This window comes from Mandrillus leucophaeus, unplaced genomic scaffold (assembly GCF_000951045.1).
Source record: "Mandrillus leucophaeus isolate KB7577 unplaced genomic scaffold, Mleu.le_1.0 Scaffold295, whole genome shotgun sequence".
Classification (NCBI taxonomy): Eukaryota; Metazoa; Chordata; class Mammalia; order Primates; family Cercopithecidae; genus Mandrillus; species Mandrillus leucophaeus.
Window position 1 is genome coordinate 719,063 of NW_012103087.1, and position 27,213 is coordinate 746,275.

At 44.0% G+C, this 27,213-nt stretch overlaps 1 protein-coding gene across 1 annotated transcript in view; it reads left to right on the top strand.

The window, feature by feature from the left end:
* KLHL6 (kelch-like family member 6) overlaps nt 1-24,097 on the top strand; it is an 81,606-nt gene extending 57,509 nt beyond the window's left edge. Inside the window, exons 3-7 of the mRNA XM_011986146.1 lie at nt 5,492-5,941; nt 14,160-14,397; nt 19,767-19,969; nt 21,362-21,575; nt 21,841-24,097. Of these exons, the coding sequence (XP_011841536.1) occupies nt 5,492-5,941; nt 14,160-14,397; nt 19,767-19,969; nt 21,362-21,575; nt 21,841-22,142 (1,407 nt within the window). The 3' untranslated portion in view covers nt 22,143-24,097. The remainder of the gene's footprint in view (nt 1-5,491; nt 5,942-14,159; nt 14,398-19,766; nt 19,970-21,361; nt 21,576-21,840) is intronic.
* The last annotated feature ends 3,116 nt before the right edge of the window (nt 24,098-27,213 follow it).

Consider the following 27,213-nt stretch of genomic DNA (forward strand, 5'->3'; position numbering starts at 1 on the left):
TGTATATTTATGAAAATAGGATCATAGGCCCGGTGCGGTGGCTCAAGACTGTAATCCCAGCACTTTGGGAGGCCAAGGTGGGTGGATCACCTGAGGTCAGGAGTTCGAGACCAGCCTGATCAACATGGAGAAACCTCATCTCTATCAAAAATACAAAATTAGCCGGGTGTGGTGGCGCATGCCTGTAATCCCAGCTACTCAGGAGGCTGAGGCAGGAGAATCTCTTGAACTCGGGAGGCAGAGGTTGCAGTGAGCCGCGATCGCACCATTGCACTCCAGCCTGGGCAACAAAAGCAAAATTCTGTCTCAAAAAAAAAAATAATAATAATGTACATAATATGATTTGTGATGTGCTTTTCTCATTTTGTCTGCAAATATTTCAATTATGTCTGAAAGATAAGGATTCTTCTTAAACATAAACATGAAACCATTATTGCACCTAAAATGAATAATAATTGTTTCATTATCACCAACAGAGACAACTACTGTTCAGGTCTTATGTGACTTCCCAGAGATAGTCTAAGTACCTAGAAATAGCTACTTAATTTTCCTCTCCCCCTCACTCAAACGCTGGCACAGTGAACGCGGTATTTTGCACTGGAGGCTACCATTTAAGTGAGTCTCCTTTCAGCTCTCATAGATGTCTCTGTGAACAGGGCCAGATAGGGTTCTGGTGTCCAGTTCTGAGGGCTCACAAGGCTTGGTCTTTGTTGCATATTTTTAGTCTTTGAACTGAAAATCTGCCAACAACTAAACAGGTGTTAGCAGCCTCATTCTCAACTGTTTCCATGGTTGCTCATGCAAAGAGCAGAGCTGCCGGCAGTGGAGACCAGCAGACATGGGGTTCTCAGGCAGAATTCAGGCCTTCTCCAACTTTGCATTGTGTAGGGAAAAGAAAGAGATCAGACTGTTACTGTGTCTATGTAGAAAGGGAAGACATAAGAAATGCCATTTTGACTTGTACCTTGAACAATTGCTTTGCCCTGAGATGCTGTTAATCTGTAACTTTGCCCCAACCTCTTCGCCCCAAACTTGAGCTCATAAAAACATGTGTTGTATGGAATCAAGGTTTAAGGGACCTAGGGCTGTGCAGGATGTGCCTTGTTAACAAAATGTTTACAGGCAGTATGCTTGGTGAAAGTCATCGCCGTTCTCTAGTCTCGATAAACCAGGGGCACAATGCACGGCGGAAAGCTGCAGGGACCTCTGCCCTGGAAAGCCGGGTATTGTCCAAGGTTTCTCCCCATGTGATAGTCTTAAATATGGCCTCGTGGGATGGGAAAGACCTGACTGTCCCCCAGCCTGACACCCGTGAAGGGTCTGTGCTGAGGAGGATTAGTAAAAGAGGAAAGCCTCTTGCAGTTGAGATAGAGGAAGGCCACTGTCTCCTGCCTGCCCCTGGGAACTGAATGTCTCGGTATAAAACCCGATTGTACATTTGTTCAATTCTGAGATAGGAGAAAAACCGCCCTGTGGCGGGAGGCGAGACACGTTGGCAGCAATGCTGCTTTGTTATTCTTTACTCCACTGAGATGTTTGGGTGGAGAGAAGCAAAAATCTGGCTTACGTGCACATCCAGGCATAGTACCTCCCCTTGAACTTATTTGTGACAGATTCCTTTGCTCACATGTTTTCTTGCTAACCTTCTCCCCACTATCACCCTGCTCTCCTGCCACATTCCCCTTGCTGAGATAGTGAAAATAGTAATCAATAAATACTGAGGGAACTCAGAGACTGGTGCCAGTGCGGGTCCTCCGTATGCTGAACGCCGGTACCCTGGGCCCACTGTTCTTTCTCCATACTTTGTCTCTGTGTCTTACTTCTTTTCTCAGTCTCTCATCCCACCTGACGAGAAATACCCACAGGTGTGGAGTCGCTGGTCCCTTCAACATTGACCCTTGAAGAAATGCTTTATTTATTTATTTATTTATTTTGAGATGGAGTTTCGCTCTTGTTGCCCGGGCTGGAGTGCAATGGCATGATACCAGCTCACCGCAACCTCTGTCTCCCAGATTCAAATGATTCTCCTGCCGCTGCCTCCTGAGTAGCTGGGATTACAGGCATGCGCCACCACGCCTGGCTAATTTTGTGTTTTTCGTAGAGACGAGGTTTCTCCATGTTGGTCAGGCTGGTCTCAAACTCCCAATCTCAGATGATGTGCGTGCCTCGGCCTCCCAAAGTGCTGGGATTACAGGCGTGAGCCACTGCGCCCAGCCTAAAAAAATGCTTTTTATTTTATTTATTTATTTATTTTTTGTTGAGACGGAGTCTCGCTCTGTCCCCGAGGCTGGAGTGCAGTGGCGTGATCTTGGCTCACTGCAAGCTCCGCCTCCCGGGTTCACGCCATTCTCCTGCCTCAGCCTCCTGAGTAGCTGGGACTATAGGCGCCCGCCACAGCACCCGGCTAATTTTTTGTATTTTTTAGTAGAGACGGGGTTTCACCGTGGTCTCGATCTCCTGACCTTGTGATCCGCCCGCCTCGGCCTCCCAAAGTGTTGGGATTACAGGCGTGAGCCACTGCGCCCGGCAAAAAAAAATGCTTTTTAAACTGACAATCCTATGTGATCTGACACAGAAAGATAATATTTTGCCATAGAGGTTGATCCAAAAAGTCCAGGGAATGCTCTGGAGTAAAGTCCAGAGCCTAGGTCTCCTTGGTCCACTCTTAGAACCAGTCCTACCCCACCATCAGCCTTCAGGCCCCATAGCCCCGCTACCCCCAGCTCCTGCCATCCCTCCGCAGTCAGGTCTGTCTCATCCCTACTATCACCAGGACCTGCCTTCAGAAGGCCTTTCCCACCAGCTCCTGCCCCCTCAGCCTCCCCTTTCCTCTCCTTCCATTAATCGATCAACCCATGTGCACCGAGAACTTGACCCTATAAGGAGTCCAGTAGACAGGGAAGGGAGCTAGGAGGTTGAACTTGTTCAAAGCTAAGCTCCAGAGAACAACAAATAAGAATGAACCAATGCACTTGAGACATGTCATCTGTAAAATGGATATTACAAAATATAATGGATTTAACAGTGCTTTGTCATCTGTAAAGTGCCCTACAAGCATAAGGGACTTGAATTTTTACGAGGACAGTGATAACTTAAAAGTGGGACCTGAGAGCCGATCAATAATTTTACAAATTAATTTTTAATGACAAAAGTGGTACGTATTCATTTTAAGGGATATATAAATGCATGAAACGTATGAATAAACAAAAACAGAAAAATTCTCATAGTCTTATTAGAGTGTCATATCTTCTATTATTTATATAGTATATTCTATACTATATATAGAATCTAATATAGTATATATAGAATATACTATATTATTTATATAGTATATTCCCATGAGACCTGTTTCTGTGGGAGAACTGTGGTCCCCTTGATGACAAATTTTGGCATGTGACTTACTCTGAACGGGTTTGCGTAATTGAATACAGCATGCGCCCCCTCTGAGCAGAAGCTTTAAAAACCTCTGTGTGGTTCTGCCATCTTTTTTCCCCTTCTGTCTTGGGACCTGAACATCTCAGGTAAGGGCTTTCCATCTTCCTGGCCCCTGGAATGAAGAGCCCTGTGAAGAACATGTACGGTGGGGGAGAGAGAAACGTTTACTGCTGTAAGCCCCTGAGACGTGGGGATTGTTTGCTACTGCAGCGTAATTTGCCTTAAGATACCTGATAACCCAAAGAGATAACAACCATTAATATTTTGACCTACATGCTTTCATCTTTTTTCTGTGACTTTATTCTGTGTGTATTTTCTTTATAAAAATAAGGTCATAATGTACATACGATTTGTGACATGCTTTTCTCATTTTATCTGCAAATATTTCAGTTATAGCTCTAAAAAATAAGGATTCTTCTTAAACATAAACATGAAACCGTTATTGCACTTAAAATGAATAATAATTGTTTCATTATCAACAAATATTAGTCATTGTAACCATTTCTCCAACTTAAAAAAAAATATATATATATATATATTTTTTTTTGAGACGGAGTCTCGCTCTGTCGCCCAGGCTGGAGTGCAGTGGCGCGATCTCGGCTCACTGCAAGCTCCGCCTCCCGGGTTCCCGCCATTCTCCTGGCTCAGCCTCCCGAATAGCTGGGACTACAGGCGCCCACAACCGCCCGGCTAATTTTTTGTTTTGTAATTTTAGTAGAGACGGGGTTTCACCGTGGTCTCGATCTCCTGACCTTGTGATCCGCCCGCCTCGGCCTCCCAAAGTGCTGGGATTACAGGCTTGAGCCACCGCGCCCGGCAAAAAATATATATTGTTTAAATCAGGAATCCAAATAAGATCTATACTTTGCAGTTGGTTGATGTATCTTAAATCTCTGTTTATCTTTAGATTCTCCCTCTCCTTCTCTCTCTCTTTTATCCCCTTGTAATGTATTTGTTGAAAAAACTGAACAAGTTGTTCTGTAGAGTTTTCCACAGTCTGGATTTTGCTGATCATGTTCCCATGGCGTCTTTAGCAGGTTCCTCTTTCCCCTGTATTTCCCGTAAATTGTTGATTAAATGTAGAGGCTTAATCAGATCCAATAAACAGATTTTAAAACTCAATACATTATAAACATTTTCCATTTCATTTAATATTCTTCTACAACATGTGTTTTAAGTATTTTAAGTGTCTATAGAGCTGTCAACTGTATGAATGTATGATATGTATTTAGTTAGTCCCATAAGTATCTCATTGCTTTAAGTCGACTGTATGAATGTATGATATGTATTTAGCTAGTCCCGTAAGTATCTCATTGCTTGAAGTCAATTGTATGAATGTATTATATGTATTTTAGCTAGTCCTATAAGTATCTCATTGCTTTAAGTTGACTATATGAATGTGTGATACGTATTTAACTAGTCCCATAAGTATCTCATTGCTTTAAGTCGACTGTATGAATGTATTATATATATTTAACTAGTCCTGTAAGTATCTCATTGCTTTAAGTCGACTGTATGAATGTATGAGCTTTAAGTCGACTGTATGAATGTATGATATCTATTTAGCTAGTCCCGTAAGTATCTCATTGCTCTAAGTCGACTGTATGAATGTATTATACGTGTTTAGCTGGTTCCATAACTATCTCATTGCTCTAAGTCGACTGTATGGTTGTATGATATGTATTTAGCTGGTCCCATAAGTATCTCATTGCTCTAAGTCGACTGTATGATTGTGTTATATGTATTTAGCTAGTCCCGTAAGTATCTCATTGCTTTAAGTTGACTGTATGAATGTGTGATATGTATTTAGCTAGTCCTGTAAGTATCTCACTGCTTTAAGTCGACTGTATGAATGTATTATACGTATTTAGCTAGTCCCGTAAGTATCTCATTGCTTTAAGTCAACTGTATGATTGTATTATATGTATTTAGCTAGTCCTGTACTGTTGGATATTTAGGTTGTTTCCAATTTTTGGCTACTACACACAACTCACTGATAAACCTCCTTGTGGACTCACATTTTCTGGCCTCCTTTCCGCCCTTTCTATTCCATCAGTTCCTGCGGATGGTGGATGCCTGTGCCAGCTTCCTCACTGAAGCCTTGAACCCAGAAAACTGTGTTGGAATACTGAGGCTGGCCGACACACACTCACTGGACAGTCTAAAGAAGCAGGTTCAGAGTTACATCATTCAAAACTTTGTGCAGATTCTGAACTCTGAGGAGTTCCTTGACCTGCCTGTGGACACTCTTCACCACATCTTGAAGAGTGATGACCTTTACGTGACCGAGGAGGCTCAGGTGTTTGAGACCGTGATGAGCTGGGTCCGGCACAAGCCATCAGAACGACTCTGCTTACTCCCCTATGTCCTCGAGAACGTGCGCTTACCGCTTCTGGACCCGTGGTACTTTGTGGAGACGGTGGAAGCAGATCCTCTCATCAGGCAGTGCCCAGAGGTCTTCCCGCTGCTCCAGGAAGCCAGGATGTACCACCTTTCTGGCAATGAGGTGAGTAGAAGATAAGAGGTGCTATATTTAACCAGTGAAGTAGGGAGTTAGCTAGGGGCTTGCAGAGATGCAAGTGAAGCGGATTCAAAAATGCCTGGGCGACAGAGCGACACTCTGTCTCGAAAAAATAAAAATGCTTAGGGCATTAAGGAGAAAACACTGCCTGTTCATTGCTGGGTTGGGCAGTTCCAGAAGCCCTGATTCCCGATCTATGAAGCTGATGCCATGTGTTCAGACAGTTACTGCAGTTACTGAGTATATTGGGTGACATGTAGAAATCACCCAGCACCACACCTGGCCCATGCCTCCTCTTCCTAGTCATGGAAGGGTGGGAGGTTGGGGGGCACACTGCACACAGAAACAAGAACGTGCCCTGGGCTGGGTGCAGTGGCTCACGCCCGTAATCCCAGCACTTTGGAAGGCCAAGGCGGGTGGATCACGAGGTCAAGAGATCCAGACCATCCTGGCCAACATGGTGAAACCCCATCTCTACTAAAAATACAAAAAATTAGCTGGGCATGGTGGCGCATGCCTGTAGTCCCAGCTACTCAGGAGACTGAGGCAGGAAGATGGCTTGAACTCGGGAGGCAGAGGTTGCAGTGAGCCGAGACCAGGGCACTGCACTCCAGCCTGGGCGACAGAGGGAGACTCTGTCTCAAAAAACAAAACAAAACAAAACAAACAACAAGAACGTGCCCTGTCTAGTCACTATTCCATGGGGGTGCTGTTCTTCCTTGCCCACTCTGGTGAAACGTTGCGTCTCTTAGATATACTCTGACATCACTTTGATTTAGACTCTCACCATCTGAATTTCTGGAAATTTCTCAAAACTCATCTCCCTGCTCCACGTCTGGCCTCCCTCCAATTTATTCACCAGCTGAGAGATCTGAAACTCAAGTCTGATCCTCTTGCTCTTGGGCTTGCCTTCTCCATTGGCTCCCCATCACTTTCAGAATAAAGCCCATACTTCCTGCCTACATTCCCAGAGCCTGGTCTTGCATCATTAACCTCCTGCCTGCTTCTCTAGTGTCCTCTCCAACCTCCTGCTTCTGCTTTAGTCCTAATGTACAGCTTGTGGTTCCTCAAAGTGGATGTGCTTTTTCTGCCTCCAGGTCAATATGAATGTTGTTCAAGTACTTTTCTCTTCTTCTTCATCTAGCTGACTTCTACTCCTGCTTCAAAACTCAATCCAAGCATCACTTTCTCCAGAGACTTCTCCTTTTATTTGTTTGTTTATTTATTTGTTTGTTTATTTATTTTTGAGATGAGGTCTTGCTCTGTTGCCCAGGCTGGAGTACAGTGGTACAATTGTAGCTCACTGCAGCCTTGACCTCCCAGGCTCAAGTGATCCTCCCACATCCAAGTAGCTGGGACTACAGGCATGTGCTACCACACTCGGCTAATTTTAAATTTTTTTGTAGGGACAAGATCTCACTATGTTGCCCAGGCTGGTCTTGAACTCCTGAGCTTAAGTGATCTTCCCATCTCAGCCTCCCAAAGTGCTAGGGTTACAGGTGTGAGCCACCACACCCAGCCACTGTCCATGTTCTCATAGCACTTGGTGCATTGCTCCATCACAGCACCAGTTGCTGCATGGAAACCATCTGAATTTATCACGTGTAAATATCTCTAGACTGGGAGCTTGTAATAGTAGGAAATGTGTCTTACTGCACTTTTCATCTCTAGATCTTAGAAGAGAGTCCTAAGACTACTATATAGTGAATGAGTAATTAGTAAATGCTTGTTGAATGATTAAATTGGTACTATGAATGGTGAATAAACATATTATTTGGATCTACCTGGTTCTCCTTAACAATTCCTGAAGGAGATTTTTCTTCAGAACTTTATAAAGACAAGAATAAATTTAGTGGAGAGGAAGTAATGATATAGGGACAGTTTGTTAACAGTTTGTACACATGAAGACCCATACTTATATCTCACTATGCAATGGTTCTGGGATTAGCTACCAAGCTTTCTTCATTAGGCTATCGGTAGAAGCCTTAGCCAAACATGGCTCAGGAATTGTCTGTCTGAGGTTCTTTTGGAGTTTCTCCCTTTTTCTGTGTTCTTTTCTAGTCTTTTTTTTTTTTTTTTTTTTTTTTTTTTTTTTTGGTGTGGTCCTTAGATCCACTGTTCATTCATTCACTCTGCAAACATACCCTTCAATGTTTAGTAGAATTTACCAGAGCCTGGTGTTTTCTTTGTGGAAAGTTTTTAAACTATAATATATATTTCTTTAATAGATATAGGACTATTTAGGATCTCTGTTTCTTCTAGAATGAACTTTGATAGTTTGTGCCTCAAATAATTTTTTCATTTAATATAAGTTGCTGAATGTATTGACATAAAGTTGTTTAGAGTATTCCTTTATTATCTTGTTAATACCTGCAGAATCTATAGTGTTGTCACATCTCTCATTCCAGATATTGGTAATTTGTTTCTGCCCCTTTTATTTTTCCTGATCAATCTGGTTAGAGGCTTATCAATTTTATTGATTTTTCTCAAATGACTAATGTCTAGTTTCATTTGATTTTCTCTATTGTTTTTCTCTTTTCTATTTCACTTATTTCCACTCTGATCATTATTTTCTTTCTCTCTGCTTAGTTTGGGTTTAATTTACACTTATTTCTCTAGTTTCTTAAGGTGGAAGTGGAGGCCACTGATTTGAGACTTTCTTTCTTTCTAATATTGGCTTTCATGCTATAAATTTCCCCCTTAAAACTGTGTAAACAGCATCCCATGTAGTTAAGCATGCTATGCCTTCATTTTTTGCAAATAAATCCTGAACACCAACTCTATGCCAGATATGGCACCAGGTTCTGCAAAACAGTCTGTGTCTTACCCAGGTACTGCTAAACAGTCTGTGTGTCAGAGAAGATGGGACATTTAACAAATGAAGGGTGATGAGTGGATTGATGGGGGAAGCCTAGGAAACCACATAGGCCTTATTCTATGCTGGATGTCTAGCAGACAGCCTGCATATAATTGCAGACAGGTCTCAGTCTCTGCAACTGCCCTCAGTTCAGCATTTATTCAGTGTCTCCCCCGGAATACTACATAGAAAAGAATAAAAAAGAATGCATAAAAAAGAATGCAATCATGTTTTTTGCAGCAACATGGATGGAGCTGGAGGCCATTATCCTAAGTGAACTGACACAGGAACAGAAAACCACATAGTGCATATTTTCACTTATAAGTGAGAGCTAAAGTTTGAGTACACATGAACACAAAGAAGGGAACAAAAGATACCAGGGTCTACTTGAGGGTAGAGGATGAGAGGAGGGTGAGGATTGAAAAACTACCTATCAGGTACTATGCTTATTACCTGGATGATGAAATAATCTGCACACCAAACCCCCACGACACACAATTTACCTATATAACAAATCTGCACATGCTCCTGAACCTAAAATAAAAGTTAAAATAAATAAATAGCACTTTAAAACAATTTAAACATAAACAGTGCCTTGCTCAACTATACTTCCAATATTTTTGCTATTTTTGTTTCTGCTTCCTATTTTCTAAGTCCTTGAAATGCAGATGATAAAGGCTTTTCTCTGATATAAAAGGTCCCTACCCTGTCTTCTGCACAATTGCTGCAATAAAATATTTTCATTGCCTTTTGTATTTCCAAGGTGCTGGGGGCAGAGTCAGACATTATAAGCTTTAGATTTAGGAGGAGAGAGAATTCTGACATCTGGAAAATTCTTCAGTGGTGAGAACCTGGGCTTTGAGTCAGGCAGAGATCTGGGTGTTAATCTTGACTGCACAATTTATTTACAGTGTAACCTCAGGCAATTACTTAACTACGCTAAGGCACAGTTCTGATCTGTAACATGGGGATAATACTATCTACCGATTGATAGAACTGTTTTGAGAATTAAGTAATAATCTCTCACAATCAATCCTTCTCTGGGGTTAAAATCAGTCTTTTCACTGTGTCCCAGGTTTTTGTGGCCTTAATTTCCCAAATCCTTCTCAAGGCACTTTCTCATCCTCATTTTATAGTTTGGGCAACTGAACCAACCAACCAACCACCATGACCTCCTAATTGGGGTCTCATTCGTTGCCAGTTGATTCCCTGAGAATCCAGTCTGCTCACTGCTGGAAGGGTCTTGGGTTGACTCCTCATGACAGTAGCGTGAGCCTGGAGGCTACTCTGTGAACACACTTCTCCCCGTACCCTTCATTTACCAAACTTTAACCCTCTTGTCCTATTGTCATCTTTCCCGTTTGTTTGTTTGCTTTTTTCTTCAGATAGACTTTCACCCTTGTTGCCCAGGCTGGAGTGCAATGGCGCGATCTCGGCTCACTGCAACCTCTGCCTCCCAGGTTCAAGAGATTCTCCTGCCTCAGCCTCCTGAGTAGATGGGATTACAGGCATGTGCCACCACCCCTGGCTAAGTTTGTATTTTTAATAGAGACGGGGTTTCTCCATGTTGGTCAGGCTGGTCTCAAACTCCTGACCTCAGTTGATCTGCCCGTCTCATTCTCCCAAAGTGCTGGGGTTACAGGGGTTACAGGAGTGAGCCACCGTGCCCAGCCCATCTTTCTCTTTTAACCTTGTCCATCCTCTAAACTGATATTAACAACAGGAAATTTTAGAACACCAAAAGCAAATGTCAATCTCTATTTGATTTGGGAATGGTAGCTGGAAACTTCATTGAAAGAGATATTTGGGGACAGAGGAAATTTGCCTCTTCACTTAATTGCCTCTTAAGTTTTCAGATATGAACCTGGTCTATACCAAAGGTTACTCTGACATGTGTGATGTGGGAAAAGGGGAGCAGAGGCTCCAGCCCAAGGATAACTTTGCTGAAACAATATGCTCACTGTGTCCCCTAGTGTAAGATCTGTGGACAGTTGAGCAGTCACTGAGGTGCAATTATCTGCTCTGTTTTTAACAATCTGAAAATAAACTGGTTATGCCTGATTGTTGCATGCCGTTCATTGGCAAACACTTCCGCATGTCTGCAACAAACTGGCCCGTCTCAGACTTCAGATTGACATTTGTTATGACATTGGGGCTAATATTTTGCCACATGTAGCTGATCTTACAATGTGGTAATGGTGCCACCACTTGGCGGTCCCGTGGTGCTGAGTTCTAAAGCAGGTCTCATTACCCAGCCAAGCCCATCAGCTAGATGATTGTGTTAGTTCTCAGTTGCTGCATAACAAATTACCCACAAACTGAAAAGTTTAAAATAACAAACACTTACTATCTGACAGGCTCTGAGTGTCAGGGATCTAGGAGTGGTTTAGCTGGGTGCTTCTAGCTCAGGGTCTCTTACGAAGTTGCAGTAAAGCTGTTGGCTGGGGCTGCAGTGATCTCAAAGTTCAAATGGGGTTCAGGCTCACTCACTGGACTGTTGGCAGGCATCAGATCCTTGCTGGCTGCTGGTTGGGAGCCTCAGTTTCTTGCCATGTGGGCATCTCTATAACAGCTGGCCTCCCCCAGAGCAAATGACCTAAGAAAGACTGAGAGAGTAATCAGGATGCAAGCTGGTAGTGCCTTTTATAGCCTAATTTCAGAAGTGATGTATCATCACTTCTGCTGTAATCTGTTGGTCATAGAGACCAATTCTAGAACAGTGTGGAGGGAACTACACAGATGTGAATACCAGGAAGCAGGGATCACTGGGGCCATCGTGGATGCCTACTACCACAGTGATTTAGACTGAGTTACCCAGCTTGCCCATTCATTCACTCATCTATTCACTCCTTTTTTTTTTTTTTAATTTTTTGAGATGGAGTTTTGCTCTTGTTGCCCAGGTTGGAGTGCAATGGTGCGACCTCGGCTCACTGCACCCTCTGCCTCTCAGGTTCAAGTGATTCTCCTGCCTCAGCCTCCCGAGTAGCTAGGATTACAGGTGCCCACCACCACATCTTGCTAATTTTCTTTATTTTCCTTTTTTATTTATAGTAGAGATGGGGTTTCACCATGCTGGCCAGACTGATCTTGAACTCTTGACCTCAGGTTATCCACCTGCCTCGACCTCCCAAAGTGCTGGGATTGCAGGCATGAGTCACTGCACCCAGCTCACTCGCTCATTTAATCAATGTTTATAGATGCCCACAAGCTCCAGGTACTATTCTTGGTGCTGAGGATCCATTGGAGAAAAAGGGCTGTTCCTGCCATCAGGGGCCTTACAGTAAATTACAGTGAAGCATGAAAAGTGCTGTTGTGGGGGAAATTCAGGGTCATGGGAATGAGTGCAAAGTTAGGAATGGTTTCCTGGAGAAAAGGACAAAGTGACATGGTAAATTACTCAAATGCCTTAAAGGGGTAAGTGGATTGGGGTGGTAGCATGGGAAATTGAGAATAGAATATTATGGGGAGATCCAGACAGCAGGCAGGAAACCAGGAATTTTAGCCAGTAGGAGGACAGCCTTTCATAGGTCAGGACCAAGGAATGAGATGCCAGACCTGGAGGTCAGGAGGTGAGATCACGGCTAGTCCAGTCCTTGTAGCAGCCTGTCAATTACCCAACAGGTTATTGGGGCAGGAGAGCAGGCATTACAAATAAAATGAGGGGAGCTTCGGAGTGGAGGCTGAGGCCTGGTTCCCAGAACTGAAGAAAGGGTCACGAGGGAATCAATTCAGGGAGGCCAGTACTGTTTTCTAAGCATTGCCCTGCAACACCTAAATCCCCTCTGAAAGAGGACCGGATAGACTGGTGCTGGAGGTTGTGCCTCAGCTGTGGGGAATGGGGTTTAGGGACAGGAACCACGGCTGATAGCTGAAGAGAAAGTTGCAGAGCAGCAAAGTTTGTCTTTGGTGCCATTGCCCAGATCCTGTCCTGCCAGCTTGGTGCTCTCGTGGTGCCTCCAAGTTCCCTGGCTCACCCCTTCACCCTTATCCCAGCACCGTTCTGCTGTCCACACTGTCAGGGCCAGCCCATTGCCTAGGCTTTGTCCAGTCACACCTATCCCCACTCTGCTGACCCATAAGGAACTGCCCTGCCACAAACTTTATGGCCATGGTCCAGCCTCAAGATCGAAGGATGCAGAATTCACCGTACCAGGCTCCTAGGCACAGAAAACCGACCAACCAGCCAAAGACTGTTATGGAAAATTAGAGGCTGGGAGTTGGCTGGTCTGATTATTTGTGGCTCTTGGTCGGATTCACTGTTTGAGGGCTCAGTCTTTGCTGCTGTAACCTATTTGTCACCACCTATGGGCAGAATCGGAGTTCTGTAGTCTGTGTTAAATCAGTCTAATTTTGTAGGAAAATTGGCGACTCTGGCCATCTGGGAAATGGTGGCTGCCTCTCTGCCTCCCATCATCACACCTATGGAACCTTCATCATGGAGCCCAGGGGATCAATGGAACCAGGAAGGGCAGCTCTTCCTTTTACAGCAGTATCAATATGGCATCTACCGCTGCTCCTACAGGCATAATTAGCTGTTGAGGGGCGAGTGTGTGCCAGGTGCTCTGTTCACACCTCTACCTCATGACCTTATGAATGCTCACAGTCATCTGAGAGCACAGAAATGATTACAAGCAGTCTACAGAGGTCGTGTTACTTCTCCAAGGTCACATGGCCACAGGTGATAGAACACTGGTACATTTGACTTTCGAACTTCTGCTCTTTCAGCAGGGTTCAAATACCCATAGTATGGATTTCTTCACTGGTTCAAAGCTCTGAAAGGTCATTTACTGTATGTTGGAACCAGCCTTCCTCCCTCCCTGGCCACACCCTGATTCCTTCTAGTTCTTGTTTCCTAAGTCACTGAATGCTCGTAGGTCATCACTGTCCAGGATGTCTCTTCCAGAAGGCTGATGGTGAGCAAAGTCTGAGGTCTCATCAAGAAATTAAAGCCAAGGGGGAATGGAAAGTAGCCCAAAATGAAATTCCAGGATTTAAGGTTTCAGACTAGGCAGGAGAGGAAAGGCAGGAAGGGCATCTGATGGTACATAGACCCCAATCTCTTAAAACAGCAGCAAAAACAGGTAACATTTATTGAGTACCTGTTATGCACCAGGCCCTGGGTGAAGCACGCTCTCTATATTATCCCATTTAATCCTCACAACACACGTATGAGGTAGTTACCTCTAATATCCCCATTATACAGATGATGAAACAGGCTCAGGGAGGTGAAGTCACACGGTCATACCATGGCAGATGTGGGAATTGGACCCGGCTCCTAATGGCTCCATAGCCCGAGCTCTGAAACTTTGTGTTGTCTTGCCTTTATGTGCCCACATTGATTTCCAGATCATTTCGGAGCGCACCAAGCCCAGGATGCATGAGTTCCAGTCTGAGGTGTTCATGATCATCGGCGGCTGCACGAAGGATGAACGGTTTGTGGCAGAGGTGACCTGCCTGGACCCCCTGAGGCGCAGCCGCCTGGAGGTGGCCAAGCTCCCGCTAACGGAGCATGAGCTGGAGAGTGAGAATAAGAAGTGGGTGGAGTTTGCATGCGTGACATTGAAAAATGAGGTCTACATCTCAGGTAAGCAGGAGTCATGTAAAGCCACAGCAAGCCCCAATAGCACTACATATGTTCCTGAGTGGCAGCCAGGCAACCATCCTAGAATTACTGTGAATTGGCAATGTTCTGGCTCTGACTGAGACAGGATATGGACCCAGGAGCTCAGGTGGTCTTATCTTGGAGGGTACATTGCTCCTTAATAAACACCAAACTGAGCAGCATTGCGCTATTCTTTTCTTTTCTTTTTTGAGACAGAGTCTCGCTCTATTGCTCAGGCTGGAGTGCAGTGGCACAATCTTGGCTAGCTGCAACCTCTGCCTCCTGAGTTCAAGTGATCCTCCTGCCTCACCTTCCCGAGTAGCTGGGATTACAGGTGCCTGCCACCATGCCCGGCTAATTTTTGTATTTTTAGTAGAGACGAGGTTTCACCATGTTGGCCAGGCTGGTCTTGAACTCCTGACGACAGGTGATCCACGGGCCTCGGCCTCCCAAAGTGCTGGGATTACAGGCGTGAGCCACCTTGTCTGGCCAGCATTAATAGAAAACCTAGAGAGGAGGCAGACAAGTCCAGTCCTTCACGGAAAAAGAAGAGGGAAAGTGGTAAGGGTTTATTCAGTGTCTGCTATAGGCATAGGCCCCTGAGCTACGCAGTGGGAATTCAGTAATGAGTAAACACGTCTGCTCTTCCCCCAAACCTGACCCCTCCCATGTTTATTAGGTTGTACTTGGGTATACTTCAGTAGGACCCAATACTTTTTCATGAGGAAAATGTTTGCTTCAGTATTGGTAGTTACTTTGTGTCTGTCTTTCCCATTAGACCTGAAGTTCCATGAGGGGTAACACTATAGCCCCTGTACCTAGCACTGTGCCTGACCTCCGGGTAAATGTTCAGTAAATATTTATTGAATGACACAGTCTCAACCATCTTTACTGAGTAGATACATTTATACTTTAATAACATTTAATTGTTTGCCTCTCACATCAGCTCTGTAAGATAGGGGTTTTTAGGGTAGGAGAAAACAGAGGCGCAGAAAGATTCTTGAACATACCTAAGGTCGCACACTGGGTAGGTGTCAGGCAGGACTTCAACCCAAGTTCTGAGCCTAACGACCACGCTCTCCCCATCACATCAAAGCCACTTGGCTCTCCCTGGGACCCTAAGGAAGGAGACAAGCTTCCCTTCCCCTTTCTTACAGGCTTTTCTCGAATCTGAACTTGTTGAGAGGAAAGCAGCACCCCAGAGCGTGTTTCCTCCAAAATCAAGGACAGGTCGTCCTTTGGATGCATTCATATCGTTGATTAGGTTCTAGCTTTCTTTTCATCTTGCAGAAATTTTTTTTAATTTTTTTTTTTTTTGAGACGGAGTCTAGCTCCGTTGCCCAGGCTGGAGTGCAGTGGCATGATCTCAGCTCACTGCAACCTCCAGCTCCCATGTTCAAGCGATTCTCCTGCCTCAGCCTCCCAAGTAGCTAGGATTACAGGTGTGTGGCACCACATCTGGCTAATTTTTGTATTTTTAGTGCAGTCAGGGTTTCACTGTGTTGGTCAGGCTGGTCTTGCACTCCTGACCTTGTGATCCACCCGCCTCAGCCTCCCAAAGTGCTGGGATTACAGGTGTGAGCCACCACGCCCGGCCTTAATTGTTGTAGAAGATCCAAACAACGCAGAGCAAGTAAAGTAAAATAGGGCAGTTTCTCTGTGCCATCACAATTCTATGGGTTTTCATTTTTTACAAAAATTATTTTCTATTTGCTCAGGGTAAATAATTTTAGCTGCTGTTACAAATCCTAAGTCTCAGTGAATTAACACAATAGTATGCAGGGGTCAGGGGGAGGACGGTCTGCTCCATTCAGGTATTCAGGGGCCTAGGATCCTGCCATCTTGTGACACTGCTTCTTCCTACATGTGGACTTGATTTAGGGATGAGAAAAACGCTGAGGGAGTTGAGAAGTCACACCTGCTCACAAAAGCCTCAGCCTGGAAGGGCCATTGATTTTGCTCACGCTCCATTGGCAAAAACTAGCGACATGACCTCCCTTACCCTCCCCTCACCCCGTCTAGGTGCAGGGGGCTGGGAAATGTAGTTTAGCTATGTGCCCAGGAGGGATCAACAGGTGTGGTCATCATAGTCAGTCTTTGTCACATATACTACACGTGTTATTCTTTTTCTTTCTTTCTTTCTTTTTTTTTCTTGAGATGGAGTCTCACTGTTGTCCAGGCTGGAGTGCCATGGAGAGATCTCGGCTCACTGCAACCTCTGCCTCCCAGGTTCCAGCAATTCTCCTGCCTCAGCCTCCTGAGTAGCTGGGATTACAGGCACGTGCCATCATGCCTGGCCAATTTTTGTATCTTTGGTAGAGAAGGGGTTTCACCATGTTGGCCAGGCTGGTCTCAAACTCCTGACCTCAGGTTATCCACCCACTTCGGCCTCCCAAAGTGCTGGGATTACAGGTGCCCACCAACATGCCTGGCTAATTTTTGTATTTTTGGTAGAGACGGGGGATTCACCATATTGACAGGCTGATCTCAAACTCCTGACCTCAGGTGATCTGCCTGCTTTGGTCTCCCAAAGTGTTGGGATTACAGGCGTGAGCCACCGCGCCTGGCCCAATTTTTTTTGTATTTTAAGTAGAGACAGAATTTCACCATGTTGGCCAGGCTGGTGTTGAACTCCTGACTTCAGGTGATCCTCCCACCTCAGGCTCCCAAAGTGCTGGGATTACAGGTGTAAGCCACTGTGCCCAGCCCACATGTTATTCTTTTGTCATAAATTTATTGTTCACTTTTTAATGATACAAGCAACACCTGAAAGCATGCTTGTTATATACAGTTAAATCAATAGAAACTTGTACTTCAATTAACAATATCATCTGGACATGATGACATGTTGGTTTAATGGATATACATATTAAGTGATGTAGTTACTCTTGAAAAGCACATCATGGGAGCTTAATTACGCTGGCCAGTATTATCACTACTGTTATTTTTTTTACCAGCTATATGGCAGTCTACCAAATGGATAAACCATAATTTTTTTAGCTTTCTTTTTTTTTAAATCTCCTTAAAAAATACTGCAGTAGGCATTCTTAGACACATATTTTTTCATACTTGTGCTGCTACTTGGAAAGTTTCCTGGAAGTGGTCATATGTGAATTGAGAATTTTGTATATATTGTGAAATCGTCCTACAGAAAAGTTGTACCAATTTAACAGTCCAATCAGTGATGAGTGACAGTGCCCGTTTTCTATATCCTTGCTCACGATTTCTATTGTTAGTCATTTAAATTTTTAATAGACTAGAATGTTTGAATTTATACTCCTAGGTCATTAGTGAGGTTGAGCATAGTTTATATATTTACCAGATAATTGGATTTATTTTTTAAAATTATCTATTTATACTCTTTGACAGTTCCTATCAGTTTTTGTCTTTTTCTTAGTAATTTTTTGGAGCTCTAATTATATATCCTTTGCTATTTGTGTTGCAAATATTTTCTCCTAGACTGTGGCTGTTTTTTAACTTTATATTTATATACTTGTTTTCTTTCCTATACAATTCCACATTTCATGTCACGCTTAGAAAACCCCTCCTAACCCCAAGGCCATTAACATAATATCCTATACATTCTCCAGTTACTTCTATAGCAGTAACATTTGAATTTTATTTTAAATGTAATGTAAAATAAGTATCTAACTTAATTTTTATCCAAATGAACAACCAGTTGTTCTAATAACATTTATTTAATGATCTGTATATATTTTAGTCTGTTTTTGTGCTCTTGTTTTTAACTGAACAGTTTGTCTAGTACTGCACTGTTTGTATTAGGTTAGCTTTTTTGTATATTTTAATACTTGATAAGGAAAGCCTCCTTCTTCACTTTTCTTTTTCAAAAGTTTCTTAGAAATTTTTCCAAACTTACTCTTCCCAGTGAAATTTAGAATTATCTCATCAAGTTCCCCCCAAAAGTCCTGAAGGCACTGAGTATATAGATTAACCTAGGGAGGGTTGACATCTTCACAATAAGGTGTCTTCTCATTTATCATTTATGCACACCATATGCTTTCTTGGTTTTTTTTTTTTTTTTAGTCCTAAAATAAAATCATAGGTTTTAATAAAGTTTGCATATATTTCTTTGAAAATTTACAGTTATTTTATATTTATACTTTTTGACACTACCTAAATAGGATCAATGTTTTGAATAAATGGAGACCTTTGAAAGGTACCCCACCCAAAGAAAAATGGCCAAAGCATATGAACAAAAGATTCAAGGCAGAGGAAGCTCCACTTCCCTCGTAGTAAGGGAAAACCAAACTGACAGAGTTTTTCTCCATCAGACTTAAAAAAAAAAAAAAGAAAAGAAAGGCAGAAAACAAAACTACCACCACCAACAAAACTTGGGTATGAGGAAAAGTCAACCAGCACAGCTGCGGAGCGTGCCTTGGCTGCACCTATAAAAACTCAGGGTGCACATGCCTTTGACTTAGAAAACCCACTTCCGGGTTCTGCACTAGAGAAACACCCGACACAGAATGTGGTCAGTAATGTTCACTTCTCCACTGTTGCACAGATGTAAGTCTGGAAAGTAAATCTTTGCTTTAAGTAGTTGGCAGTACTCTATGCTGATGGGAAAATGGAAACACAAAGCTGTTAAATATTTGATTAAAATCACCAAAAAAGGCAGTTCTCCTTTGTCTTTGTCTCTTTCCCCAGCTGCTGAATTACTTATTTTCTGTTTTTTAAGAGCGTTGTCTTCAAGAAAATATTTACCAGATCACTCTCAAATGATCTATTGTGAGCATCTCGTACTTTTATAACAAAAATTAATTTAGAAATAGGATAAATCCCACTGACCTTTTTATACAGATCAGAGAGACACACCAAGAGAATGTTGTACGATTTCTTAGTGATTTTTCCAGGTCTGTATCTTTGCTTTTTTGTTTAAATAATTAAGTAAACATAGAACTTAAGCTGCCATGTAATTTGCCTTCTGCACAAACCCCACTGTCCCCGCCCAGCCTTGCTTCCTGCTCCTTGTGAGCGCAAACACTGAGTCCAGACTCCCTCTGGCCCCTACCCACCCAGGCTGGCTTGGATCCTGCCCCCCTGAAGCCTTCTTGGGGCCCTGCTCACTTAGCCACCTCTTCTCTGAACTCTCACAGCACTGAGGTGGCACATGACACAGTGTGGTACATCATCCCTTCTGTCTCTCCCTGTTCCCCTGCGTTTGCCTCATCTCCCCTGCCAGACAGCACACACTAGCCGGGTTTCTTACATCTCCCCTCAGGGTACGGCTGGTCTGGGGACTTGGCACTTTTGGATATGTGGGATATTATGGGAGAAGCTGTATTTCTGACGCATCTGATGGTTTCTTAAATGCTTTGTATCTCTTGCAGGTGGCAAAGAAACACAGCATGATGTTTGGAAATATAATTCTTCGATCAACAAGTGGATTCAGATTGAGTATTTAAACATAGGCCGCTGGAGGCATAAGATGGTGGTATTGGGTGGCAAGGTTTATGTTATTGGAGGCTTCGACGGCTTACAGAGAATCAACAACGTGGAGACCTACGACCCCTTTCACAACTGCTGGTCAGAGGTATAGGAGACGATTTCTACCAGTAACTGCCTGTATTATTACTTCAATGCTTTTTTAGAAAGCTTTGGAACATGCCTACCATGGTGGCCAGCTTTCTGATCACTTTACTCCCAAGGAGAACATTTTTGGTGGCTCTGAGCTTCCCTCCTCCTAGGAGCTATTGCTTCAGTATCACTGATCAAATCACAGAAACAGTGTCCTTCCAAGTGGTGAAGGTCTGTGTGGGCACCTGTCCTAATTTGGACAGAATTCCAGATGTGGACGGAGGCTCACCCTGTCCTTAGATGGGAGATCTCTTGGTCTGCATGTCTTGACGTAGAGTCTTGTCTCCTCAGATGCCTTGTCTCCTATTCTCCGCACTGGACACATGCGGATCACTTTACTATACCGTTTATGAACCCAGAGTATTTGGTCATGTTAGAAGTCATCCCTTCTTTATTTTCCCATTGATGATGAGCCACTTGCAGCCCTGCATGTCAGACTTATCAATGCAACCTCAGGTGTATATCAGACTCAGGAAAAGAAAAGCCACCTCATCTCATTTCCAAGTTATTCCCAATTTCTAATTTTCTTTTTCCTTATCAGATCAGATGTCCAAGCATGTTCCAGCTTAATGGAGTGTACAACACAGTCATTGTAGGCACAAGCAAAGGTTGCCAGGTCAACACATCTAGCCAAGACTGTCAGCCTGAAAAGTGCTATATTGAGAGCCCTTAACATTTATGGGGAGCGTACCTAAGATCTTCTCAAAACAAGCCCGATCACAGAGCTGCTCCATGATCTAAAAGGATCCTGCAAATAAATGGGCAAGAGGCTCTTGGAAGTCTCCTTTAGTGTCCTGGGGTTCATAGGGTAGAAGCACACGTCTGACTTAATCTCAGAATCCTCAGTGCTACCCTATAATGGAAGAGTCTGCTTACCTGTGGCCACCTCAAACCCGTATACCAGCTTTTCTTCCTAGATATAAGCACCAAGGAAAATCAATGCTGGTACATAGTAGGCACTCCATAGATATTTTTTGAGTGGATGAGCACATGAACGTATATGAATATGCATGTATAAAACATCATTTTCCTCCAACACTGGCTGATTTCATCTGTATAAACTTATTCTTACCTATACTCCTCCTTCCCTGAGAGCTGGATTCTGGGAGAGTGTGGCATATCCCAACACACAGCTTGCTGTAGCTTGCGTGGAGCCTGGAGGGAGGGTGAGAAATGCATGCTTTCATTCTTGCTGTGTCTTCAGAGGATTCAAGCCTACAGGCCTTGTGACTTTAGGCAAACGATGCCCAGTTCTGTGTCCTGGAGCTCTGTCCTGTATCCTGGGAGTTACTGCAGCAATCTGGGCAGCATGACTGACAGCTTCTTCTTGTGCCCTGTGCCTCTACAGGCTGCACCCCTCCTTGTCCATGTCAGTTCCTTTGCAGCCACCAGCCATAAGAAGAAGCTCTATGTGATTGGAGGAGGGCCCAATGGGAAACTGGCCACAGACAAGACTCAGTGTTATGACCCTTCCACCAACAAGTGGAGTTTGAAGGCGGCCATGCCGGTGGAGGCCAAATGCATCAATGCAGTGAGTTTCCGGGACCGCATCTATGTCGTTGGTGAGTAATGGCTTCTTATTGATCTGAATGACTTAGAATCTGATTAGCGCTTGGCTGCAGCGCGTCAAGGGTGTGTCGCGGTGTCTCCACTGCTGGCAACTCACTGCCCCTAGGACCCACTCTGGCTTTCAGAAGAGCCGTCAATCGACTGTTTCTCTTGGCAAGAGGGTAGACTTGGCCTAACCAGAAATTGAATTTTAGTGGTTAAGAGGGAAGAACCCAGAAAAATGGAGCGATGCCCACAGAGTTTCCTCCCTCTCTTCAGGTGGGGCCATGAGGGCGCTGTATGCCTACAGCCCCCTGGAAGACAGCTGGTGCCTGGTGACCCAGCTCAGCCACGAGCGGGCCAGCTGCGGAATCGCACCCTGCAACAACCGGCTCTACATCACCGGCGGGCGGGACGAGAAGAACGAGGTTATCGCCACGGTGCTGTGCTGGGACCCCGAGGCCCAGAAACTGACAGAGGAGTGTGTCCTGCCCCGGGGTGTGTCGCACCACGGCAGTGTCACCATCAGGAAGTCGTACACGCACATCCGCAGGATCGTGCCTGGAGCAGTGTCTGTCTGACAGCAGGATGGGGAGCTGGAGAGCCCCCCCGATCCTCAGCGTGCCTGCCTCACCTCTCACCCTCCTCCAGCCCCACTTCAGGCTGCAGGCTCGAGTTTGAGGCCATGCGTCAGGGGATCCCCTTGACTCACTTTGGGAGAACCTTGGAAGTCACAATTTGGGGTCACTTGAGACTGGCCAGGAATGTTTCATGACCTACCTCAGGAGGGGAGGTGAGGAAGAGTAATATTTAGTATTCAGGACCCACCCACCCTATGCTGGCTTCTGTGCCAGGCACTTCCTTGTATGGGTTCATTTAACCTGGTGAGTGGCTCTTATCACTTCTAGTTTACAGGTGAGGGAACAGAGTTTCACAGAGGCTAAGTGGCATGCCCCTGATCACTCAGATAGCAAGTAGCTACCCCAGGAGTCTAAAACCCAGGTCTTTCAGCTCCGAAGTCAATGCTCCTTCCACCACGCTGCGTATCTCAGGCAGGAAAAACAAACAAAAAACCAAAAACAAAACCTGGCTCATGCCAGGCGTGGTGGCTCACGCCTGTAATCCCACACTATGGGAGGCCAAGGCGGGTGGATGACCTGAGGTCAGGAGTTCGAGACCAGCCTGGCCAACATGGTGAGACCCCCCGTCTCTACTGAAAATACAAAATTAGCCTGGTGCAGTGGCAGGCGCCTGTAATTCCAGCTACTCAGGAGGCTGAGGCAGGAGGATCACCTGAACTTGGGAGGTGGAGGTTGCAGTGAGCCGAGATCGTGACACTGCACTGCAGCCCAGGCAACAAAAGTGAAACTCTATCTCAAAAACAAAAACAAAAACAAAGACAAAAAAACTTGGCTCACTTCTTGTTTCGGCAAGTCTGCTAAAAGATTCACTCAGCACGGCAGGGAAATAAAGGTTTCCTGTTTTCTTTCCTTTTCTTTTTTATTCTGCATCCTCCCTCATCCCCACCCTTTACCAAAATTTAAACCAAGGAGTCATTTGGGCTCCTTGCCAAGAATATCTCATAGGTTCTTCCACTTGAAAGGTCTGGGGGATGGGTTTGGGAAGGCCTGTTTGCTTTGAAAGAGATGAAAGATGAAATACTTGTGTTCTGTCTTTTTTTTTTTTTTTTTGAGATGAAGTCGCCCAGGCTGGAGTGCAATGGCATGATCTTGGCTCACTACAACCTCTGTCGCCCTGGTTCAAGTGATTCTCCTGCCTCAGCCTCCTGAGTAGCTGGGATTACAGGCACCTGCCACCACACCCAGCTAATTTTTGTAGTTTTAGTAGAGACGGGGTTTCACCATCTTGGCCAAGCTGGTCTTGAACGCCTGACCTTGTGATCCGCCCTCCTCGGCCTCCCAAAGTGTGGGGATTACAGGCGTGAGCCATGGAACCGGCCTTTTTTTTTTTTTAATGATCATAAGATGGCCCATTTTGGACCAGAACTGTCATTACCAGACAGAATTGTACCTTTAGCACAGTCTGGTGCCCTGGCCTCTTAGTGTTCATCAGTTGTACTGCAATTTAGAAAAGATGTTTCTAGAGACTTAAACTACTGTTTTATTTAAAAAAGTAAACACCTGAACACAGCTGGCCTCCACAGGAACGACAGATTCTCCTTGATGGTACACTTTCTAGTTTTTGGACAGTGATTTAGGTCCACCTTCCTGATACCCCATCCTCCTGAAGCCTTCGTTTTCAGGACTTTTAAAAAGCACTTCTAGTTGTTTTTTTGATCAGTGTAGCTCAATTGTGACTTAAAGAACAGAATCTGTCCTTCACTGTAAGAGCTAGAGCTTTCAAATGAGCTCACTGGAAATTCATTGTAATCCCCAAGCTGGAGAAACAGGTTAAGAGATCCTGTTTCATACGCTGTATTTAAAAAGCAACAATGATAACAACATAGTAACTGCATTACCCAATGGACTTTATTTTCATCATATGATTTCAATTCTCTTTATAGAGTTTTATTTCATGTCCAGTGTGGCTTGTTCTTCTCAGCCGTTTGGGAAGTTAGAGTTATTAGAGTTGACAGTGAACTTAATTTTCATTAAACAGTCATGGTTAGAAGAAGCTAATATTTGAAACAGATTGCAAAAACTTGAAAAATTACAGGTGAGATTTCTGTTTGTGCCAGATTATTGAAGATAAATATAAATGTATGTTGGTGTGTGAAAGGCTCTGTGCCTTAGAGGCATGACAGTTCAGCTCTCTGCTGTGGAAAGTAACACAGGCTAATAGAAGCATATTTGTGGAATTTTAGAACAAACTATGGCTGACTCATGAGCACTATAATAACCATCAGGAAGCTCCCAACTGAAACGATGTAACAATGTAATCTAGTTCAATTCAGCAAACATTCATGGAGTGCTTCATATCTGCCAAGCCATGAGGACACCCATGAATGGCAAATCTCCATGCTGGACACTCGATATGGGTAAATAGGCCACCAGTTAATATTTTTGTTTTTCTTTTCTTCAAGTTAGCTAAAAATGAGATGTATATGAAGTGATGAGGCTGGATCCAAGTCTTGATTGCCTTTCAGGGGGTCATGGTGGTAAGCTGTGCAGTAAAGTCAACCAGTGGCCATTGCTTACATGTTTGTCTTTTCAGGGAGCAGATGGTGGTCCTTTGATAAGACCCATTGGCAAACTTCGTGCCCATCAGCAGGTCAACCCTATGCTGGGAAAGTGAGGATTTGGGATTTCTGTGCTATAAACCTGATTCTAAATGTAGGACCCAAGTTTCTGGACTACATCAGAATACCTAAATGAATCATGGAAGCACTCTTTATGATTTTTTACAACACCAGATATGCAGGTGAATTGTGGAAAATTTCATGTAGCTGACACTCAGGAAATGGGGAGTCCTAATAATGACATGGGGTAGGGAACAGATACACCTTGTTAGAAGATTGAGGGTTCTGTATTTGAAGCTGCCAGTCTGTAGCTCTTCGAGAAAGAAAGTTCAAGTCATTTGGGGGAAACTTAAGTATAGTCATCAGGATTTTAGCTTCTAGCCACTAGCCAGGGATGAGAGCTTCTAAAATCTAAAATTCATTCTAAGAAATAAAGACAAACACATTTGCAGGAAGGTAACTGTTATAACCCACACCATCAGTAGGGGGAAAACCAAGCTGAGAATTAACCCAGGGACAACCCTCGGACTCAGGCAGGACATGGCAGGATGTTCTGGCTCAGCAGACTGGAGATTGAGGCAGGGCCTGCGAGTGGACAGAGCACCCCTGGCTGGGAAGAAGATGGGGTAGGAGGAGGTCAGGTTCCAAGGGTGCAGGTCTGGAAAATGATATCGGAGGCCCTGGAGTTTGTGAGCTTGACTCTAGTCCCAAGAAGGGTAAGGGAGAATAAGGGTAAGGGAGAATTCCAGGCAAGGAAATAAGGAAGGAACCCACTTCTTAGAGCAGAGGCATGAGTTAGAGCGGGCACAGCATTTGGGCCAACTTGCTGTGGGGCCTCTGAGCTGCTCAGCTGCGTCTCCTGTCCTAGAGGGAAGGTGGCCCAGAGTCTTTGGTGGAGCGGAATCTGTAGATGAGGTTGAGGGACTCCAGTTGCCAAGGTTGATCTGAAACAGGCAGGGTACTAAGCTTATCAGAACACCAGCAGATTCATGTTCTCTTCTTAGCTTTCATCTATTCTGGTCTCAATGGCTTCGGAAAACACACACATACACATACACTGTGTCATTGAACTCAAAGCAAACTATGCTCTCAGGGAAATACAAACATCATGTTCTTGTAGCTGTAAAATAGTATAGCTTAGCCATTTATGGAAGTTTTTGAGGTATTGTTGTTATTTACTTGTCCTGTTTTATTTTGAAAAATGAAAGCACTCAATAGAATTTTTAAGGTTGATAACACCACAGTGATTTCTTATGTAAGTCCCAACTTGGAGTTGCAAAATCATTTTTTCCCTTAATACCTGGGTGTTGTATTAGATCTCATAATTTGAAGAGTCAACTTTTATAGAAATCCACATATATCTCAAATATGGCTACTGCAAAACCAGTTTTGACAGGTCAGATTTTCATATGTATAGGTATAAATAGCCAACACTCGGTGAACAAAATCCTTTAAGCATTTTGGTTACATAAAGTTGTATATTTTCAGTGATCAAACTAAGGATATTGTTTATAGGTTTTAAAAACCAAACCAATTAAGTTTTTATTTATTCAATAAAATATGCACAGAACAGATGCAAATGTGTTATATACAATCATGAAGTGATTTTTTTTTTTTTTTTGCCGTTTTTGGTTTATATAAATAAGTGGTGTCTGAACAGAAATTAATTTAGAAGGTGGAAATTTAAAACCTTTTAGTTGGTTCATGGGACTTTAGATAAGTTCATAGGTTAAAATTCACCAGGTTTGATTTATGGAATGTCAAATGGTAGACAGTTTTTCCCTCCCTAAAGATGCATTGCCTTGCTGAACAAGCTTTTACTAACCCACATGCAAACTGCGTGACTCTCCTCTTGCCTGGCCTCATCTCTTCATACAGGAGACCCCCTTCTAGGTTTTTGATTACAGGCCTGACCTCTTAGCCCGCCTCCACCATTGTTCCTGTGTTGTCTCTGAAGCTCTCCCTGGTCTTTGCTTCTCAAATTGGGGCGCATGTAACTTGGGGTATGAGACTTCCCTCTAATCACTGGAAACCCTGTTATCGATTTAGTTAGTTTTGGTTATAATGCAAGAGTCCTACGTATTTGAAAAGGAAAACTGAAGCCTTTAAAGAAGTCTGGGGTCCCATGAATAGCTTCAGATCTTTCCCTCTGGGCCTCCCAAGAACTAGATGTTCTGCCTTAGGAGTTCTTGGTGGAAACCCTTGGAAATCACAGACCCAGCTCCCTCACTGGTGGGGAGTATTCTGGAGTGATCTTGGGCCCTGGATCTGACTGCCACTGCACCAGCTGTGAGTCAAACGGAGTTTTGACCTTAACTTTGCTGCTGAGCCTTCCAATTTCACCACTGGGTCTAAGTGATCATCTCAAGTCTGGGCAGTTTGGCCAGGGCCAGGCATCTACCCAGCTTTTCTTAGCGCCTCCCCCTGCACCTGCTGCCCCCTGCTGGTGTATA